The sequence below is a fragment of the Rhododendron vialii genome, chromosome 6a (assembly GCF_030253575.1).
Source record: "Rhododendron vialii isolate Sample 1 chromosome 6a, ASM3025357v1".
Lineage (NCBI taxonomy): Eukaryota > Viridiplantae > Streptophyta > Magnoliopsida > Ericales > Ericaceae > Rhododendron > Rhododendron vialii.
In genome coordinates this window covers 24,526,511-24,547,759 of record NC_080562.1, presented here as the reverse complement: position 1 = coordinate 24,547,759, position 21,249 = coordinate 24,526,511, and the positions used below count along the sequence as shown (strand labels likewise).

At 38.6% G+C, this 21,249-nt stretch overlaps 1 protein-coding gene across 3 annotated transcripts; it reads right to left on the bottom strand.

Moving 5' to 3' along the window:
- Window positions 1-5,682: 5,682 nt before the first annotated feature.
- Window positions 5,683-17,651, bottom strand: LOC131329127 (U11/U12 small nuclear ribonucleoprotein 65 kDa protein). 3 transcript variants are annotated; one of them, XR_009200637.1, is made up of 12 exons: window positions 17,245-17,651; window positions 15,246-15,317; window positions 14,704-14,931; window positions 13,333-13,414; window positions 13,004-13,195; window positions 11,031-11,222; window positions 10,770-10,940; window positions 9,388-9,475; window positions 9,101-9,159; window positions 7,659-7,724; window positions 6,275-6,421; window positions 5,683-6,148 (listed from the first exon to the last, which is right to left on the bottom strand). XR_009200637.1 is itself a non-coding variant. In XM_058362202.1 (11 exons), exons 1-11 carry the CDS (start codon window positions 17,466-17,468, stop codon window positions 6,338-6,340), a joined length of 1,458 nt encoding a protein of 485 aa, XP_058218185.1. In that variant the 5' UTR covers window positions 17,469-17,631; the 3' UTR covers window positions 5,683-6,337. The 3 variants fall into 3 exon arrangements, 1 of the variants encoding a protein (XP_058218185.1); XR_009200638.1 differs by having other exon boundaries at window positions 6,259-6,421; window positions 17,245-17,631; XM_058362202.1 differs by having other exon boundaries at window positions 5,683-6,421; window positions 17,245-17,631.
- Window positions 17,652-21,249: the final 3,598 nt, after the last annotated feature.

Sequence of the window (21,249 nt, the reverse complement as noted above, 5' to 3'; positions counted from 1 at the left end):
TATTGTATTGTTGCAGGTTCCACAAAATAAGGGCAAAAGAAGGATCAAAATTTGACAACGTACGGGAGAAACTTGCAACTCCGCTTTTAGGGTAGGGCCTGCAAGCCCCTGCTTTGTTAAATGTCATGAGTAGGGCTGTAAATGAACTGAGCCATTCGCGAACTGTTCGAAGCTCGGTTCGGTAAGAGCTCGTTCGAGTTCGATTCATCTGCTAAACAAACTGAACCTGAACCTCAATTCTAGGCTCGTTCCGTAAATGAGCCGAACCTGAGCCTAACGGTATTCGGCTCAGTTAGGTTTGCGAACCTATACTTAAATTTAATTAATAATTCAATAGGGGTCTATTTGTAAATGTAAAAAATTTTAAGGTTGTATATATAATTCAATACTTATTTTTCTCCCAAATTCTGTACGATCAATGAGAGAGTTTGGGTTCACTTGAGTTTAATGAGCTGAGCCGAATCAAACCTAAGTCTTGACGAGCTCAATTCGAACTTAGATTCGGCTCGGCTTGATTCATTTGAGTTTAACGAGCCAAACTTGAGCCAAGATATTCAAGTTCGAATCAAACCCGAGCCGAACCCGAGCCGAACTCGAGCCGAACTAGTACCTTAACAAACCCAACCAAGCCGAACCCGAGCCTTGAAAAATTTTAACGAGCCGAACTCAAGCCAAGTTATTCAGGCTCGAATCAAACTCGAGCCGAACTCATACCTTAACGAACCTGAGCCGAACTTAACAGGGTTCGGCTCGATTCGGTTCGTTTACAGCCCTAGTCATGAGTCCCACTTCTATTACATATAAAAGTTTAGTTTTGTATTGTTAAAGATCCCACAAAATAGTGACGCCAAAACAACAAAGGTCAAAAGAAAGATCGAGTACATAAATTTCTTTTCATAATTTGCCAGAAAAACTTGCGACTCCCACTTTTATATTCGGTATAAAATAGCTCATTTATTACTTTCAGCAGGCTCGTCAGTGACTGGATTGACAAGTGTCTGTCATGTCTTTATATCTTTTCTAGTGATGGGTTTGCAGATTTGTGGAGGTATTTGTTAAGGGAAGAGAGGTGATGCTCTCCTTTTATAGACGTTAGGAAGCAACAATAGGACAACCATATGCATCATTCATGACATTAGGGAATAGTACTATATATAATTGGTGCCAGACATAACTACACCAATGGTCTAACAAAACTATTACAACATAGACTTTTAGCTTAGTCTACAAACCTATACGTACTAGCATTACAACTATACAGCATGATTGAGTAACCAAGGAAATAAATTTAGCTGCTCCATTTTTAAATTTTTTTTTGGAAAGTTACATATATAACAAACCAAAAAGAGCAGGCAAGGGAATATCCTACTACAACCAGCAGCCCAAAGGCAACAGCCCAAAGACAAATACTATATCAGGAAAAGGAGCAAAGACAAAAACTATATCAGGAAATCCCAATACAACAAAACAAAAGGCTCCCTAAGAACACCTCCTTCCACCCAAAATTAGTTTAGTTTGGTGAAACCTGTTCATTGGGATCCCCCATTTCAAACCCAACCTCTAATTTTCAGCTGACAGAGGGATATTCTTCCATGATCTTGCACAGAACTTCACTTCATCCACTATCACTTTAATCAAGCCATCAGAGCTAGTTACCTTCTTTTTTTTTCTGAAATATTCTGCTATTCCTCTCCTTCTGAAGGGAATAACACTGAGGCAGATAGGCACAATTTATACACCACATATCTGACAGAATCACCCTTGTAATGTTGAACGCCCCATCTCAACTCAGAATCAAGACCCAAAGCAGGAGAATCAAAACACAAGCTTCTCACCCCAGCCCAGACTAACATAGAAAATTGACAGTTAATGAATAAATGGGAGTGAGATTTCAAACCTCCATGGCATAAAGCACAATCCTTAGCATCATCAGTCACTCCCCAAGACATCAATCTGTCCCTAGTAGCAAGCCCCCCAAGGATAGCAACCCATTGGATAAAAGCCCACCCGGGTACATGATTCCTGAACCAGACCACATGAAACCAGTCCACCATTGCAGCTGTTGATCTCTAAGCCATCCAAGCAGACCTTGTAGAGCAGCAAACATTAGGGGTCAAGGTCCAAAGAATTCGATCCTCTCTGGAAACATCAGGCCTCAAACTAGCTTCAGTATTAGCCACAATTTCTCTAATAACAGCAGATCTTGCCCCAGGCCACCTCCAATCACCATATCTTGATACAAAGGGCCAAGATTATGCCAATTGTCTAGCCAAAAAACAAACCATTACCAACAATAGACTTAATGAAAGACTGCCCTTCTCTTCGAAGCCCAAAAATCTTTCTCAAAGTCCAAGAAGCATCACTAGGAAGAGTCATAGCCCAGATACAGTAATCTCTTATCACATAAGAATGAATCCATTTCACCCAAAGTATATCATCATTATTACATACAGTCAACAATTGCCTCAACACCAGAGCTTAGTTTCATTCCTTTAATCTTTTTAGTCCCAGACCCCCCCTCCTTCCTGCTTAGGGACACAAACAGATTTCTAAGCAACTTTTACCCCGGTAGACTTCAAATCCACACCCTTTCACAAAAAACACTGAGGATCCCCTCTATTTCCTTCACAAACTTTTGGGGCAAGACAAAAATGGGAGCCCAATACACTTGAATGCTAATGAGCACTGAGCTTATCGATTGAGCCCTTCTCCCAAATGAGAGCAGTTTATTAGACCAGGATCCTCCTAAGCATTCTATCTTTGAGAATAATGCAATCAGAGTAACGCAGCTTAGTAGATATCCATGGCACCCCCAAGTATTGAACAAGAAGACTAGCAACAGGGATGTCCAATATGGATCTTAATTCCTGCTTCAATTCAGGACCAACCCCAGCAAAAAAACAAGCACTTTTACTGAAGTTTGGCTGTAACCCCGGGTACAAATGAAACCCCCCCCCCCCCCCCCCCCCCCCCCCCCCCCCCGCAAAAGAACAGTAATAGTAGTAAAGGTGTGCAAATCAGCTCCAAATATAACAACCATGACATCTGCAAACGTTGGATGAGAAAGACCAATAGCAGAGCATTTGGGGTGGAAAGAGACCCTCCTTGAGAGATCCTAAAATCCAGCAAAGCAGAAAAAGCCTCCATAACAAGAAGAAAGAGATAGGATCACCGTCTCAAGCCGCTTTTACCAGCAAAAATAGCCTTTGAGCTCGCCATGAATCAAAATAGAAAAGCTAGGAGTTGTGGCACAACCTTTAACCCAATCAATGAAAATCACTGGACACTCCATGCATCTCCTCACTTCAAAGAGGAAAACCCAATCTACACTATCATATGCTTTCATCAAGTCAAGCTTAATGGCACATCTAGCCAAGCCTTGGTCTCTATGATGACCCCTAACAAGCTCTTGCATAAGAAGGATGTTGTCCATTATCGATCTCCTTTAACAAACGCAGATTGAGAAGGACTAATTACCTTAGGAAGCACTGCTTGAAATCTGTTTGCGAGCACCTTTGTGACACACTTGTAGCTGCGCCATTTTATTATTGGCTTCTCATCTTATTCTTTTTTGGGGGGAAAACTATTTCAAAAACCTAGCAGCCTAATGTACCCCTAATATCACTGGTATATTGCGGAGCAAGTACACATAACAATCCTAACTAATGATCTGTTCAGATCAGTAATCAATACTTTTTGTATCTTCGACAATAGCCACTAAAGTACTCAGAAGTTTCTAAGAGAAATCAGACGACTTTTTCTTTATCGAATAGGCATTCATAACCACAGATAAAATACCAGGGATTAAAGCACATCTGATCACAATTAGAATCTGGTAAAGAGAGAGGAAGGCCTCCAAGTAGGGAGGATCACAAGCTTCCACGAAGGGAGTAATTATTGAAGGAAAAAAACAGAAACCAATACACGGAGTTGGCTTTAAAAGTTGTCTTGGTCGATTGTAAACTCAATATGCAGGTAGCTTTTAATTGCGCTTGAAAAGGGTCTCTCTAAATCCAAATCTCTTTATCAAACTCTTCTTCATCTTCAAGTTTGAATCCTTCATCTACGAAATAGATGTACTTCTCTCACAAACACTTGTTCCTCCATTATCAAATCGATTAGTTGAGAAACCTTGTCCTCGAGGACGATCAAATAGAAGTTGATGAGGGAAATAGATTGAAAATGGCGTGCTTTCATAAAACTAATTTTGTTTTCATTGTAATTTCAACACAGGACACGAGGAGAAGTTGGATGCACAGTGCAGAACAAAAACCATTTGTTCTGCTTACCTACAGACAAAAGCGCATGTTTGGCTCTAAGTTTCTAACCAATCGAACAAAACCTAGTATCAGTTTCTATATCCGAAAAAAACACCATCTAAGAACTAATGATGAACCATAACCTCATTTCCATAGTTGATTAGTGAGAATTGTCCTATGATTGTTGGAGACTACCATCCTTCACAGCAAATGGAAAATTGAAAGATTTTCTTCAATGGTGCAGAGCGAAACTATATCTGTTTGTTCTACAAGATTTGGTCCAACTGACTCCATTTGTTTGCAATACAAGTCCGACCTACATCCATTTGTTCCACAAATCAGTTCTCACACACGTGAACCTTTTGGACACCTATAAGTAGAACTGAGGAGAAGTAACAGGCATTTCAAAGAGTCAGAGATTATGGGGGACATTGTTATCTTTTCTTTTCTTTTTGTCAAACGATAGAGCTAGATTTTATAATTAATAACAAAGAAACCGAAAACATCAGAAAGATCACTTCACAATGGAGGGCTAAACCCCCAAGTACAGCAGCCAGCACCTCTCACAGCTTGTTGGGCTAGACTATGAGCCACCCTATTACCACTCCTCACAAAGATCACTACAGCATTCTCAAAACCATCAAGAGTCTATAGGAACACAGTCTTGGGTAAAACTCAACCTCAAAAGTTAGCTATTGAAGTGAGGGTGCTCTCGCACTTATATTCTTTACATTACTTTGGTACCCAAGCGATGTGGGACTTTGCTTCACACCACCAACAGTCCGATGCTCTGCATTGCGGTGCTGAAACACATAAATCAACTGTTGACAATCACCCTCTATCATGGTTCTTGCTATTCCCAACTCGAACGCCATGTGAATACCTTGCTGCCAACGCTTCTACCGTCAAAGGATCCGTAACATACTGCCCGGTACACTGCGCTTGCCTTGTCCATCCACACCCCCATCGAAATTAATCTTGAACCATCCCTCCAAAGGCCGTTGCCATCCCAGAACATCTGAATTCCGGTCCAGTTGTCCTTCCTTGTGAGCCGACAAGAAGCTAACAGCATCTCTGATTGCTTCTTGACATACCAGATCCGGCCTAGACATGTGGTTATGAAAGAGAGCATCATTCCTGCATATCCATAGCCTCCAAATAATGGTGCCCACCTTAGACCAAAAAGGTTTACTGTCATCCCGTCCCGTCCATCGTTCCAGTAGACAAGTCCACCATTCAATCATTGATTCTCCTGGGATCGAGTTCATATCCAACCGATAGGGCGAAATGTTCCACACCATTCAAGCAAAATCACATCTAGCAGCAAATCCCATGCCACCAGATCAAAAAAAGGAGGAAGCTAATCCCATGCCACGAATCAAAATGGCCTCATATTCGTTAGTTTATCACAAATAACATCAAGTGTTGGAAAGTCCAGTGTATCTTCATTCAGGTTGCAGAGAGAATTCCAACAAGAGTTGACGCTAAGCATTCAATCCAATTTATGATTTTCTTCACCAAACCCTTCCATTCCAATTTATCACATCATCTGAAAATTCTCCATCTACTAAGGAAAAGAATTTACAAAAAGCAAGAAAAACAAAAGAGATACAAAATTGAACAAAGTAAATTCGGGAGGGAGAAGTCTACTAACTTAAGATATACACGAATCACTAAATGAAAGCCCCATCAGAGAGAAAAATCTCCAGAATTGTCTTCGAACGCAACCGCATGATCTAGTATTTCCTAGACCCTTTGTACATTGAAAGCCGAATACAATCACATCTAGGCTTGAGAATGCCAAACTAATACCGTAGCTCTTTTGTAATAATGAAGACTGAAATACGCCAAACTAATACCATGACACTCACAGTGTTCATGTCAAGCCCCTGAAAGCCAAACAAAATAACATCTGTAAACTGATGTAGAATAACAGCATTCCCTAGCAGTATCATCTGTCGCAGAACTTAAAGAAAGAAGCCATGAATTCTTTATCAACCAGATTGCTAATTTACCATAAGGAGACAACTGGAAGTGTCTAAGAAAGTGATCGACTTGTCAAAAGCGAATTCCCAGCTTTAGTTTGCTTTGGCAGTGGCAGCGTTCCGACCAAACTGGATGATCATTGGTTTGCCTTTAAACACATACCCATTCGCTAGATTCTGCAAAAGAATTTTGCAAGCATAACCAATGAGATCTATGCCACAGCTTCAGCACATAGAGAAATATCAGTTAAGAGCATAAAAGGTGAAACAAGGAAGGATAGATATCATGTTGTGCCAAGAGCTAAACAGTGAAGGATTCATGTAGCCTTATCCACATACTTGTCTTCGGCAAACAATTAGATCTTGCCAGTGTAACAAAGTAATGAATCAACAAGCACTGCTACAAGGAAGCTTGACATTAATGACGACTAAACCTAAATTTTCAGCAGTTCCCTTTGGACGGTCATCATTTGGTACACTGAACTTGAATTTCAAGAACAAGGTGGTATTTATTACCTTGTAATTCAGTTTGCATCAAATTGTAATATAGTTTTAACAGCTTGATTCACGAAAGGGGAAAAGTCAGGGAGAGCAGGCCTCCATAGCCAGGAACAGAAAGACCCGAGGAGAAACAAATTAGGAGAAAGAAATTTTTGTATAAGATTTCAGAAACTAATTACTACTCCGTACCTTTCATAGAGTCGTTTTCAAGACCCTGAGTGTGGTAATACAGCACGTCATTGATGAAGCACACCCATTACATGCTTTTACAAGAAGAATACTCGTCTGAAGTTGCATACAATACAAGAGACTTCTGCTAAGTAACTGGTAAAAATTCAATCTCTCTCCTAATGGAATTAAAACAGGAGGGAAGACAAGTTCTTATGAGTATCAGCCAGCAGTCTATTCATCTGTTGTGGACTTCCATCAACTGGCACAAACCTGGTTACATTCATTATGATCGTCTGACGAATCATTAAGTTGCTTGAGATGAGTTACAATACTCACATATTGCTCGGCTTTTCATGAAGTATTGTGATGGGTCAGTGCGTGGCAGGAGAAGGATATTAGCTGTTTCTTAAAATGGCTTGTGATATTTTGGGATCTAAGATCATGGAGGGTGGAAATGAAATTACTTGTGCCTAACATAAAAATTGCTTAATTGCATTATTTTCATTTTGCCAAAACAACCAAACAGGAGTTACAGGACCAAGGAACTTGGAGTCTCACATCCCAACGTATAACCAAAAAGTCCAAAACAAATGCAGGCTCATCCACACATTGGTCAAGAGGATAAAGAGATACTGCAGCTTTCAAATCCTTTAAAAAAAAAAAATTTACATGGATTGCTAACAGGCTCTGGGAGATTTTCAGACAAAATATATATAGGAAAAGCATTGCATGAGAAACATACCAAAGCATGATGAGCAAGATCAGTTGATGGAAATGTCACAAATGCTTGTCCCCTCATTCTTCCCTCCTGAAATCAAGAAGTTTATTAATACTTCCACAGTTCAGATGTAAGAAAACTCTCTTCAATCAGGAATTTGGGATGCCAATGTTAATCAAGGAACCAAAATCAGAACTCAACGTGATCATAGCAACCCATTAGTTTGGCATGTTAAAAGAATTCCTCCTTAAAAAGGAAGGTTTCTTGATGGCCAAGGAAACCGCACAAAAATGATAAATTTTAGCCGTAAGCTTTGCGTACTGTCATTAGCTCATGAAATGATGTCAGATATTTCAATCCTTCCTAAGTAAGAATAGCAGTTGGATATGAGATGCACTAGCTCAAAGTAATCAACTTCTGCAGACAAAAATCTTCTGTTTAAATAACACTGTGAAGCTAACAGAAAAATAACGCATTTATATCCTGTTCTCAAGATAATATTAATGTCCCATTCTCCCTAACTTTTTTGTCTAGTAACTTTTTTTTTGGTATTTTTTACTTTCGTAATTTTTTGTTTAGCTTTTCATTGTAAATTTAGGGATTAATCACTCACCTTGACGAGAGGAATTAGAAAAGTATAAAAATGTGGACTAGTTCATGCAAGATGACACTTAAGACAAAAAAGACATTTGTTTGGTATTTTTTTCGTCTTTAGTGAACATTTTTTTGGCTTTTGATCATAATTTTTACTTTTAAACTCCTATCGTCGAGACGGATAATTAATACAAAAAATATAACGCGTATCTAACAAAATTTAGAAAAGGTGAAAAAAATATGAAAACCAAAAGGACCAAAAATAAATAGGGTTGCGTCCTAGTGAACCTATGCTAGCCTCGCATTAAGCCCTCGAATGGGAACAATAAGATCCAACATAAGAATCATAGACTGCATATGATGTACTACATTCAGAAAATTTACGGGAATTCCAACCAGAAGAGCTTGGAAATGCAACGAAATTGCATCAATAAATGATGCGCATATATGCGAGTTGATTAAGGAGGGATCAGGATTCCAGAAAGGAATTGACAGAGAGAGTGGGTGGTAGTAGTTCTAGACTCTCAGGATTCCTGACTCCATCAAAGAATGTTCAGAACTTTTAGATTCTTCCAATTTTTAAATTCAAAGGAATTTACTGATAATATTTTCTCACACAAAATGCTCCATCTTAAGTGAAGTTCATAGACTGACATAATATAGTCCCCTTGACATATATGCAAAACACCACAAGCACAAAAAAAAAAAAAAAACTGACTAACCACCCCTCACATCTCTAACAGTTACTTTTTCTGCTCTTTCCTTCTCCATCCCAGTATAATTCGGACCACCTATTTTCCCTTAAGAGCTTAAAAGGTGTGAACTTTTATAAAGCATAGATTCCGAAGTAAGAAATAAATAAGAAATCTAACCTGCATCAGTTTAGTACTTAGATTTGATTTAGCTGCATCAGTACTTCTGAATAGTGATCCTACAAGATTCACAAGATCAAATTGCCCTCAGAATAAAATATAAGAACAGAAAAAGCTGGTAAAAGAGAAATCAAGAAGAGGAAATTGTCAAAATAATTTTTTTTATAGGAAGGGGCAGTATAATCACTCCTCAAGAATATTGTCGAACAACAATTTTTCCCTTTTGTTGGTTAAGTAAAGAAGTTGTGCAGTAACAGAGAGAAGTTGGAAGCGTGTATTGAGCTCACCGAATATGAAATAAAAGTCATCAGCGACCACATCTTTCGCCAAGTTCTTTATGTACAACACAGAAGCCGGATTCCCAGCTGCATAATTCTGCACAAATTGAAGAGATTTTACTAGGAACTGAGTATCTCAGGTTTGCACCTTATTGATGCTTGTTTTCGAAACACATCCTATATGATTGCGGATGTTGGAGATACATATGAATTAGCTGGTTAGCCCTATTTATACAAACTAGCAAGGCAAACCAAGCCACCAGCATCCATTTACAAGAAAGAAAAACACATAATCAGACAAACTGAAAAACAACTGCACGAACAGTGCATCATCCGTTGACCTATCACGATACAGAAGCATATTGACAAGATTTTATTTTCCATACAAACTAGGGATGGCAACAAGAGTTATGACGGACACATCTCCTACCCATTCCCATCCTTATGTACAATATATTCTCATATTCTACCGTTCCCAACCCAAGTCGCCTACAGTTCTGTTTAAACTGGTTTAAACCTAACCCTCTTAACGTCATCTATTCTACTTCCAACCATATAAGCTTAGAGTTTCTATTCCTGAGAGTTTCAGAATAAGATTTAGATTGGGCGCCATGTGGCTGACATATCTTACGTTAGATTTGTTTCATAAACATTGTTAAATATATTTTCCTCCAAACAGACAATATTTTGCAATACAGCATGAGTCCTACCCATCTAATTTCATATGACATCCCTCTAAAATATATCTAAATAACTATTTTTCAAAAAACATGTCCTACTCGGCTAAACTAATTGTTTTCCATTTAAATGAACTTTTATCTGTCAAAACTACATAAATTACATGATATCAAACTTCAGAGAGTATCCTATCCTATTATTTATTCACCGAAATTTGCCTTTCGATCTACATTAGCTATGCATCCTATAGAGCCCCCCATTTCTCTCTGTCCAGACCATTCCTTAGGACAAGCTACCAACAAGATTATAATGGCACAGCTTCAAATGAAAAGTAAGTAATAGTCAGCAGAGAGAAAGTGGTGCAGAAAAATATTTAATATGTAGGACTGGAGCCATCATGCAGCTCCAAAATACAGCCTTTAAAATCAGAAAACTACATTTAAGTCGAGCAGAAACATTAAACAAGTGTTTCCAATTACCTTCTTTGAACAGAATATGAAGTAGAGACCATAATCTCTCATGATCAAAAACTTTTTTTTGGTAGGCTTCTCTCATGATCACAAACTATAGCAAGATCTTACCATCGCACATACAAATAGGATTGTGATCATTACATAAATGTGTAAAATTGAAGAATTCATGACAAAACATGAATTAATATAGCCAACAAATGAATTATGTTTCACTAATCAGTAAAATTGCTTCTTGCCTACCTTAAACATGGGAAGTGATAAAATTTCCTCTGGAGGCAACTTTCCACCCTCCAATTCATCTGGAGTTAGATAAGGTTTGAGATCTAAATTCTCGTCAGGCATGGTTTGTTCTTTCTCGACTTCACTTTGATTTGTTTGCTCACTCTGCACTTGTTTAGGCACAATTTTGATCTGCAATCAAAACTAAAGCGATGCTTCAGATAACTTCAACACAAGGCGAAAAATACTACCACTGCTTCTTTCAAAACAAACAGAAATGACCTGTAAAACAGGGTTCTTCTTTTTTATCACTGGGATCTCTTTTGGAACCAAGCTGGCAGGTCTCACTCCAACAGCCTCATGAGCCACATCTTTATCAACTGCAGGGCCTACAATGGATTTGCGCTTGATGCGCTTTCGTTTTCGTCTCACTTCCCCTAGAACTCCAGCAGGATATGCCTTATCATCAACTTCCTAAAAGACAATTGACTCCAAACAATTAGCACCTCCAGAAACGAAATCCATAAAAAGTAAGCAGAATGGATCTGGACATGGACACAGCATGACATGTTCCAGAAAGAACAAGACATGGAAGGACAGACTCAACAACGAATAGAGCTTTGATAATAAAATACCATCTACACAATACAAATATATCATCATATACATTCCACAGTGTGGATTTAGTGGAATCGTGTTACACATTCTACATACTAGAGACATTTGAATACGCTGTCCTATATCTTCTCAACAAATTTACTTTGTAAAATAGATGTTTGGGATTAGAAGCCTAACATGAAAATTCTAAGCTAAGCGATGAGCATGTGCCCCTCCAAATGTTTAAATTGTGAAAAAATTGCATGACACGTTTGGACGAACTTCAAGTTAGAAGAGCCTGTCAAGTGTCATTGTTCGACGATCATTTGACGTGGAAATGCCTCAGGTCCTTAAAAGCTTAATCTACTAGTAAATGGTTAAGCAATATGTATATAGCTCTTACATGCTCTCTCACATGACTTGTCCCGGCACAATTGCAGACGAACCATAAAATAGGTAGAATTCTCAAAGATAGTGTATCTAATTGGAGAATTGTGTGGTTTTTCATTAATTTTTTAGCGTGTAAGCATGAGCACATCGAAAACATGTCAAACCAATACAAACCAAGTACCGGCAATATTGGTTATTGATGCATGGTACATCCCAAATGAATGCATACTGGGTATGCGAATCAATTATCTAAAAATACATTTTCACATTGTGTAGTACCCATAGCCCATACGGACCAGTACATATCCAAAGTCATACTCCACCAGAATAGTACTTTCTTCAATACATATATGGTGTTTCTCGCTTGATGTGACTTTCTCTATGTGCAGCGTGCTTTTACAAATAAGCTTTGGTTTGTAGGTTTTTTAGAATGTGACATTCAACTCTAGTCTGACCCTCACTTTTGGCATTGAGTTGCCATTTGTAGGTCGGATCCTAAATCCATGAAATCCTACACCTAATTTTTTAATTCGGCTTTCTCACAACTAGATATATTTCATTCCATCAATTAAAAGAATGCATTTTGTATTAATGTATTGAAGTCATATTCGTACTATACTTTGCTGAGGTTTTCGGTATCGACATACCCTATCGCACCATTTACTTTACACATGCTTCGCAAGTAACACTACACTAGAATTTACAGAAAATGACCTTTTACACATGTGTCCTAACCATAACCGTATCTTATTTTTTCCAACTGAGTTGCATTCCCCCCATCTATGGTATCCTATTTTTTTCCAACTGAGTCGCATTCCCCCCATCTATCATATCATATATATGTACTGTCTATTCCTCTTATGTGCTTCGTAGCATGAAGATACGGAACCTTAACTTCTTGGTCTTAAAATGGTAAGACCTATGTGGTATGCAGACATGATTTGAACATGAAGCCCATGTTTAGAAACATGAAACATAATGCTAAAAATAACACGAGTTGTGCCCTCTTGATTGGAAATTGTCCTCATTGCCCACTTTCTTGTAAAACTCTGTGTGTGTGGTAAACAGGATTTGAACATACAATGTTCTTTTGAAATCATAACACCAATTATCAGATAAATAATGTATTATGTTTTCCAAATTAAGTGTCTGCAACTTAAAGTGTTTGACCAAGAAATGCATACATTTACACCTACTTCCGAACCTAGATGTACAAAGCTAAAAAGTAACAACCCAAGCACGATATTGACATATGACTTAGCGGTTACCTCATCTGAAGACTCCAATTCTGACTCACCACTAGAAAGATCAGTTGAAGAAGGCTTGTTAGCTAATGGGGGGGGCGGAGGTGGTGGAGAGGAAGGCGGAGCAGGGACTCCTGCAGAAGGCGGTAGAGGTGGAGTAGGAAGTGCCATACGAAATGGAGCAGGAATATTCATCTTGTTCATCAAGTGCAATACCTGCAATTGGGTAGTCTTCAGCTAATATAACTCGATACACTCGGGATATAATTTATTGAGATCAATAAATGAAAAATTGGGAGTCTAATAGAACTTCTTTCCAAAACAAAATTAGGTTCTGCAGCATGAGTCATGACCTGTGTATAGAATCGAGAACTGGCAATAAGAGCATTTTCAATGTTGGTAAGAATATCTCGATCTGGTGGAGGGTAAGCATACCTATGTCACAGCAAGTTGGTTAAGAAGTAAAAATCAATCAAGAAACAAATCTGTACAAATGTGGAACTATTTCAAAAGAAAATTCATCAGACAAACCACTTGGTAACCTCTAATAAAAATCAAAGTCTAGTATATAAGTGAAGTCACCTGCTTATTAAACCGCAGAGAAGAGGTACGCACTAAACATGGTCTCAATACCCTCAGTCTCCGCAAGATACCTGGTATTCTCAATTTCCTATTATCCATAATCTGACTAAATCTTCAACTTCCACCATACATGGGTAGTTTTTTCCCTTTTCACCTAACTAGGGCTCATTGGCAGAACAGAAAAGAAAGAAAAAGGAACAAGAAAACACGGGAAGAAATAACCTATTCTTATTGTCCATTCCTGTCAGAACATTTTAACGACTCTGAGAGAGAGAGAGAGAGAGAGAGAGAGAGAGAGAGAGAGAGAGAGAGAGAGAGAGAGAGAGCACCGTGTTAAAAGGCTGAGAGTAATAACACTCCAACTTTAAAATGCCTCCTTAATCAACTATACGTCTATACATACTTGTTAATGGTTTAAGCCACTCCTTAACAGGTGGCATATCTGATGGCTTACTGTTTTCCTACAGAGAAAAGGTAACAAACCACATGTTTCAACCAAATCTGTTGGCTTACATCTTTTCTCTGGGGAAATGCAAATAAACGACATGTTTCAACCAAATTTGTTGGCTTACAGATTTTCTCTAGGGAAATGCAAATAAAAGACATGTTTCCACCAAATCTGCTGCCATTAAGCCTTTCTGTAGTTAAGTTAAAACAAATCATATGCCTAGGAATAAGACATAAGCAGATACAAAAACCCAATGAACTCCATGTCATTTGTAATAGGGTACCATACTTAACAATGGCAAAAGAATATAAATAACCATCGGCAGTAAAGTTGTGTAAGCATTTAAATAGGTTAGAAGTAATAAGGGGTACAAGGGTGAGCGTGAGACGTATCTCCCCTCTTTTGTACGTCACCACAACTCACGAACCAAAAGTCCAAACAAAAATATGGTCAACTCTGTACTGGTCGTCCATACCAACTACAAAGTTCGAATAAAGATGCAATGGTATTGGGATGTACACCACCTGCGCTCTGACTTAAATTAATATACTTACGGGTGTGGTTTATCTACTTTTTTTGGCTCATCACCCATTTAGCCTATGTGGCTATATCGAATCGAATGAAGTTTTCCATGCTAACTTACATGTGCAGGATTGACAATTAGGAAATAAAAAAGTGTATACAGCAAACATACTCAAGGTGAGGAGGAAAGGGGTAGTCAACGCCAAGTCTTTCAGCAATAGGTTCACTAGTAGGAAAGGATCCTAATTTTGATCCTGCATTAAGATCTCTGGTCACAGGAGCATCCTTTGTCATAGATGATGAGTGCTTCACTGATTGAGCAGCAGCTTGTTGATGTTTATTATTCTCTGATGTTTTATTAGCTCTCTCCACTGACAAGACTTTACCCAGAAAATGCAACCTGCCCAAGCATGTTGAGACAAAATTCAGAGCCTTTCTCCACATCAGATTAATACGAATCAGGTAAGCACATGAAAAGATCAAGGAACACATAAAACATCAGAAAATGAGCAAACTATAGCAGTGAAAAGAAGTGAAATATGCAGGGAAAAAAATAGACATACTGTTACACTTAGACCAAAGTGAAGTTACAAAAGCATGATGAATGGAATTTGAACAAATAGAGCATGATGAATGGAATTTGAACAAATAGAACAAGATGAGTTGCAAAAGAAGAAGAATAAAACTACTTTGTCTAAGATGAAAAACAAATACCCATTTAATTGGCGATGAGCTTGAGTTGCCAAAGCTTCACTCTTGAAGTCAACAAATGCACAGTTTCTCACCCTGTTCAAGTCCAACATAATGTCAGTCAAAATAAACAGAAAGCCAAATAAGATTAGTAGATGAATTCTGAATTCTAATAAAGGAAAATGCCTAGTGAATTTGAACCCCCTCCCCATCCCCCACAATAAGAAGGTGAAGGAGAAATGAGTGATGAAAAGAATTCACAAAAGAACAAAAGGGAAAACCCAATTAAGTAAAGGAAAATGACTACTAGACATAACCCTCCTCCTTTCAGCAAAACGTTTAATGAGCCAGCGGAGTATATTTGTTTTTCAATATCCGAGATCCCAGGGGCTGGCTCTATTGATTCTATTTACTCAAAAAACAGACAAATAAGAATGTGGAAGACAAGTGAGTGGTGCAAATGATTCAAAAAAGAACAAAACACAAACCAAACCTTGCATCCCAACCAAGTGGAGTGGGCTAATTGAATCTTTTCTTTTTTCCCATTCTGATCTTTCAAAGTCTACTGGTTCAATTAAGTTTTACTACCCTTTTATCCCGTTTTTACCACAATGTTCCGCGAAGGGGCAGAGCCGTGTGGGGGCCAAACAGCCCCAGCACCCTCCAAACTTTGTTATAGTTTTATGATAGTTACTAATCTCTGATAATTAAAATGGATTCACTTTAGTCTTTAATTCAAGAATTTTACCTTCTTGAAAATTTCCCTTATTTTACCTTACCAAATATAATTATACGAGTGTTCTAATTATCAAATAAACCAACAAAACAATTACTTCAAATGCATGCATTGTATAGGACTATAGGGTAGCAAGAAATATCTAAAACTGATGAGTGCATTTTTGTTGAATTCTTTTGGGAATTTATAATGCCACTCCCAAAGGGGAGTGTGGTTATCAATTTGGGGAGTGGCATTATCAATGGCCATTCTTTTTCTCCTCTTAAGTGGCCCGTCATCAACGGCGATCCCTACAACATCCCTGATTTCATGTCAATTTTTGGTCTTCACCTCCTCCTCAGTGTTTTCATCGAAAACATCATCATCATTTTTCTTTGCAATTGCATCTACTGGTCTCATTATTTTTGGTCTTCACCTCCTCCTCAGTGTTTTCATCGAAAATATCATCATCATTTTTCTTTGCATCTACTGGTCTCATTGTACGCGACCAAAATAGTACTCCTACTTGTAGACAATGCTAGCAGCAGCGGAGGGCATGATCTATACTAGGGGCTCAAACTACATGTATTAACCACATTGACAGCAAAATTTCCATGTTCATAACTTAAGACATGCATGTATATCAAAAGATAACGAACTTAGCTCCATAAGTACACATCACTACTTGCTAGGTTCGAAGGGGAGACGAGATTGTACATATATACGTTGCCACCGTTTAATTTTATTCGCGTCACCAAAAAATGATCCACAACTTAAAATTTTAAGGTTTCTTCCACACATTGATAGGATTTTATTTTTTTCCCACACATGGGACTAGGCAGAATTTTTTCAAAATAACCTGAAAAACTAGTATAGTACAACTGTACAACTAGTGGTAGTATTTGGAGTTGTGTAGGGCCGGCCACCCCCACCCTTAGTCACATAATCCTTCAAAATGCATTGCGCTCCGCTCTCAATCCTCACACAGTGCTCTCGTGGATTTTAGTAGCTAGTGCTCTCGTGGATTTTAGTAGCTTGGGATGTGTTTCAAAGACGCTTTCACGTTCGCACTCCCGCCCCCGCACACAGATTATGTGCTTAGCCCCCGCACCCCCTTGTGTCCGGCCCTGGTGCTACCCTGGCAATTAACCTATGTGAACATTTCTAGTTCCATCTCTATTCTCTCCTCTAGTTTTAATAAACGCAATCTGAATGTTCCACTGATTAGTCACTTAAACGGGGCTTTTCAGCAATTAATTTCAAGACTAGTAAAATGATGACAATGAATGAAATTGTTCAAACAGTTACCTTCCAGTGGTGCAAGGCCGCACAGAAGAAGCACCGTAATGGGAGAAGAGCCGAGAGAGCGTGTCGTGAGGGATAGCTTCGGGAAAGTGACGAATCAATAGGGTAGCCGCCGCCGTTTCCTCCGGCGATTCTGATGACGCCGCCGTCGCCGTTCCTTGGTTGTAGACGACGTGCGGCGTCGTTTGAGGGTTCATCGACGACTGCAGTGGTGTAAAGGTAGCCATGGGAGAGACCAGAGAAGTCGGTTTTAGCCCTTCTTGAAATCAAGAAGGCGTAGAGAGAGAGAGAGAGAGAGAGATCGTCGGTGAACAGATTCTACACCGTCGCACTCGACGGTCGACGCATGACAGTTCTCGCGTCCTTTAGGCTCCGATTGGTGTAATTTTAGAATTAATCAGGAATCAGTTAAGCGGATCAAAAAAAAGGAATCAGTTAAGTGGAGTATATAAATATAAATATTAAAAAATGACGACATTTTAAAAAATAATAATCACTCCGTTTGGGTTAATATTTAGAGAGTTACTTTTAACTATCCGCACAGTTTTTAATAAATATTTCTCTTTCTCTCTCTCCACTCTTTACCACTCCGTTGATACTTTTTTCGTTTTTAATGATTTTTTTTTTGTTTTTGTCATTTTTTTATACCTTTTATATTGCTTAATGATTAATACAAAAAAACATATGGCAAATCTAATAAAAAATTTAGAAAAATCAAACAAAAACACACAAAACAAAAAAGGAAAAAAGGAAAAAAAGTTTAGAATAATGAGCCCTAAAAAGTGTATTGTCAAGAGTGAAAAATATGAGGATTGCTAGTGGTACCAACCAAATGGATCCAGACGGCATTTTAGGACCGTCGACGGGTCCCATAAGGATAAAATCAGCTCAATTCGATATGTGTAGGTACTCGATCCTGAAATTTGAATAAAAAATAAAAGATTGGATTGAGCACCTACACATATTGGATTGAGTTGATTTTTCACGTGTCCACTCGATGAATGGCTCAGATCATCTGTGCGAGACCCGTGGCCCCACGAGGCCGTCGGTACCCCATCAATAGCCATTTGATCGGTACTCTTGTCATTTCCTGAAAAATATATAGTGAAGTGTGTAAAAATGTATTGACCAATGTTAAAACTGAATTGAAATATGTTGTTTTTTCCGTCTTTTTTCTAAGCTTATTGACAACCAACCCTGTCTATACTGGGAGGCTTAATTATTCATCCCAGAAAAGCAACAGACTTATGATTCCGTCCTCCCAATTTTAGCTAATTATGATTTCGTCCTCCTACAGTAAGCTTCTAATGTGGACCTCCGCATCCAAGCAAAGTGTGGACCACCCCATTTCTTCCATTTTCCGATTGAATTTTGATGATCCGAGCCGTTCAATGTGTTCAGAACTTAATTTTAAGGGTAGCCACGAGAAATCGGCAAAAAAAATGACCGGGAAGGGCTTGATTTGAGCAGTTTTTATTTGAACCGTTCACTAAAAAATAAACAAAAACTGCTTGGATGAAGCCCTTCCCGATTTTTTTTTTTTGCTGATTTCTCGCGGATACCCTTAAAATCACGTTCTGAACACATTGAGCGGCTTGGTTCATCGAAATTCGATCGGGAAAGGGGAGGTCCGCACTTTGCTTGGATGCGGAGGTCCGCATTAGAAGCTTACTCTATATATTTGAAATTGTGGACGAATCCCTAATTCCTTTCGTCCTCGCAAGAATCTCGTTTCCATCCCGGAAACGGAGACCAAAACATGATCCTCCCCATCCCGTACCGCGATTTCCGTGGAGTCAATCCCGAAAATTTTGGATCCCCTAAAAATCTGGTAGGATTCTATATATAAGAAAGCATCTCTCTCTCTCTCTCTCTCTCTCTCTCTCTCTCTCTCTCTCTCTCTCTCTCTCTCTCTCTCTCTCTCCGAAGTCCTCCACAAATAGCCGCTCCCATTCACTAGTCCTCCCTCCAGTGGGCGGCGATCCACTCGTCCTTCGACAACAGTCGCTTCCATCCATCAACAACCGCCACGTTGGAGTTCGGATCCCTGTCGGAGACCTTGAAGAATATAGGTGGAGCCAACAAATCAAGAAAGCCACGCAATGGCCTGTTGCCGTTGAAACTCCCAACGTTGTCGTACAGTTCGGAGTTCAACAAGAAAGCCTCACGAATTGAGTTGGGCATCCATGCTGCAATTTTATTTCAGAGTTGAGGTTTGTGTTGGCTCTATATTGATGCTGCTGCTGGTTAATCTATTCGGTCCATTTGTTGTTGCTATTGATTTGTTCTTGATGGTCGTGGATGGCCCTCAGTTTTAGGGTCTTACAGATCTTATTAGTGGATGATGGTTGCTGATGTTACTAATAAGAAGGCTTTGCTTTAGAAGGCTTTTGATTGGGTTTTCCTAATGCTGCTTGTGCTTTCATATTTATCGTGTCCACGTTGTAATTGTCATAGTAATTTAATCACGTAATATTATGGTAATTTAGCCATGTTCTTTTCTTTTTTTTTTTATGGTAATTTAGCCATGTTCTTTCTTTTAAATTGGTATATAAAGTCCAAATGGTTTTTGGGAATTGGTTGTCCATTATTTAGATTGCAATGAAGAATGTATTCTTTTGATTGTGGGCATTTATAATGTAACAAAAAATGGACCACCGAAATGGTTAACTTGATAATGAATTCTGCTTCGATCTGGGTAAATTATCAAACATAGAGCTGGGCAACAGACACAAAACACGATAATACGACACGAACCGGACACGAAGTTAGCGGGTTAGGGTTGAGCATTTCTGACACGAAACACGAAAATGACACGACTCGAGAACATGAATTCTAAATGGGTCAAGTTCGGGTTGAATACGCGAGACACGAAATTGACACGACCAACACGGTTATTAATCCGTGTCACTCATTAACACGATATATATGGTATATCTGTAATTCTATATAGAGTTGGGCAACGGACATGATAACACGACACGAATCGGACATGAAGTTAACAGGTTAGGGTTGAGCATTTCTAACACGAAAAATGACACAACTAGAGAAACACGAATTCTAAATGTGTCGGGTTCGGGTTGGGTGGTTTTGTGACACGAACCCGACTAACGCGACACAAACACGACCCGACACTACCTGTTACCCGAGTCTAATCAAACATGGGTAATTTACCACCAAAACCTAATGTTTTACGGTGGATTCACAGGAAAGTTTCGTGATGAACAGGGCTTTGAACATCTTATTTGGGACATATAGTGGTCATGTAAGATTGATCATTAATACAGAAAAGGATATGTATTGGCCTACTTAACATGATAAAGTGATAAAGTGATCAATTTACCACCAAAAATATAACTGAGCAATCAGTGGGATCTGTTAGAAGTTTGAAAATTTGAAAATAATGATCTGTTCTTCCCCCTGTTGTAGCCGTAAATTAACTTCCCCCTGTTGTAGCCGTAAATTAAGGGAGTGAAATCCCTCCGCCCCCCCCCCCCCCCCCCCCCCGCGTATATATGTTTAATATATATATTACAAAATAGAATAAAGAGTAATAAAGGTAATTTATATATTGCAAGGATGAAATCATAAGTATGAAAAAAGGGGGGAATAAATTCTTATAGGGCATAGAAAAAGATGATGGATATTTAAATATTCCAAAATGTAAAATATGGAGTACTTATTTTACCTAAAAAGAAAATTAACTTCAATTAATAACATAACATAAATTCATTGAAACCTATCTCTTTGTTCATTTCTTTTGTTTTTTTCTGTTGTCAATTTTTTTAAATTATTTTGCGTGAGAAAAGTGAGTAAATTTCCAGAGCCATACATGATGCCGATCCACTGATGTACACGACAATAGAAAAAAAAGTTATCACAGATGTTTTTTTTCCGTTTCTATGTATCAAACGGGCATGAGGCTAGTATTTTCTATCAACAAATATTTTATAATAGAAATTCTATTAATTGCAACCAAGGGAAAACAGCATCCGTATTATAAGAAGC

What these genes read in the sequence shown, in the direction of transcription:
- LOC131329127 (XM_058362202.1), bottom strand. Translation starts at nt 17,468, where the DNA reads ATGGCTACCTTTACACCACTGCAGTCGTCGATGAACCCTCAAACGACG. An exon ending in GCTCATCGCCAATTAAATGG is followed by an intron (nt 14,932 to 15,245) that starts GTATTTGTTTTT and finishes ATGCTTGGGCAG; the next exon opens with GTTGCATTTTCTGGGTAAAG. An exon ending in TAAGTACTAAACTGATGCAG is followed by an intron (nt 7,725 to 9,100) that starts GTTAGATTTCTT and finishes TCTTGATTTCAG; the next exon opens with GAGGGAAGAATGAGGGGACA.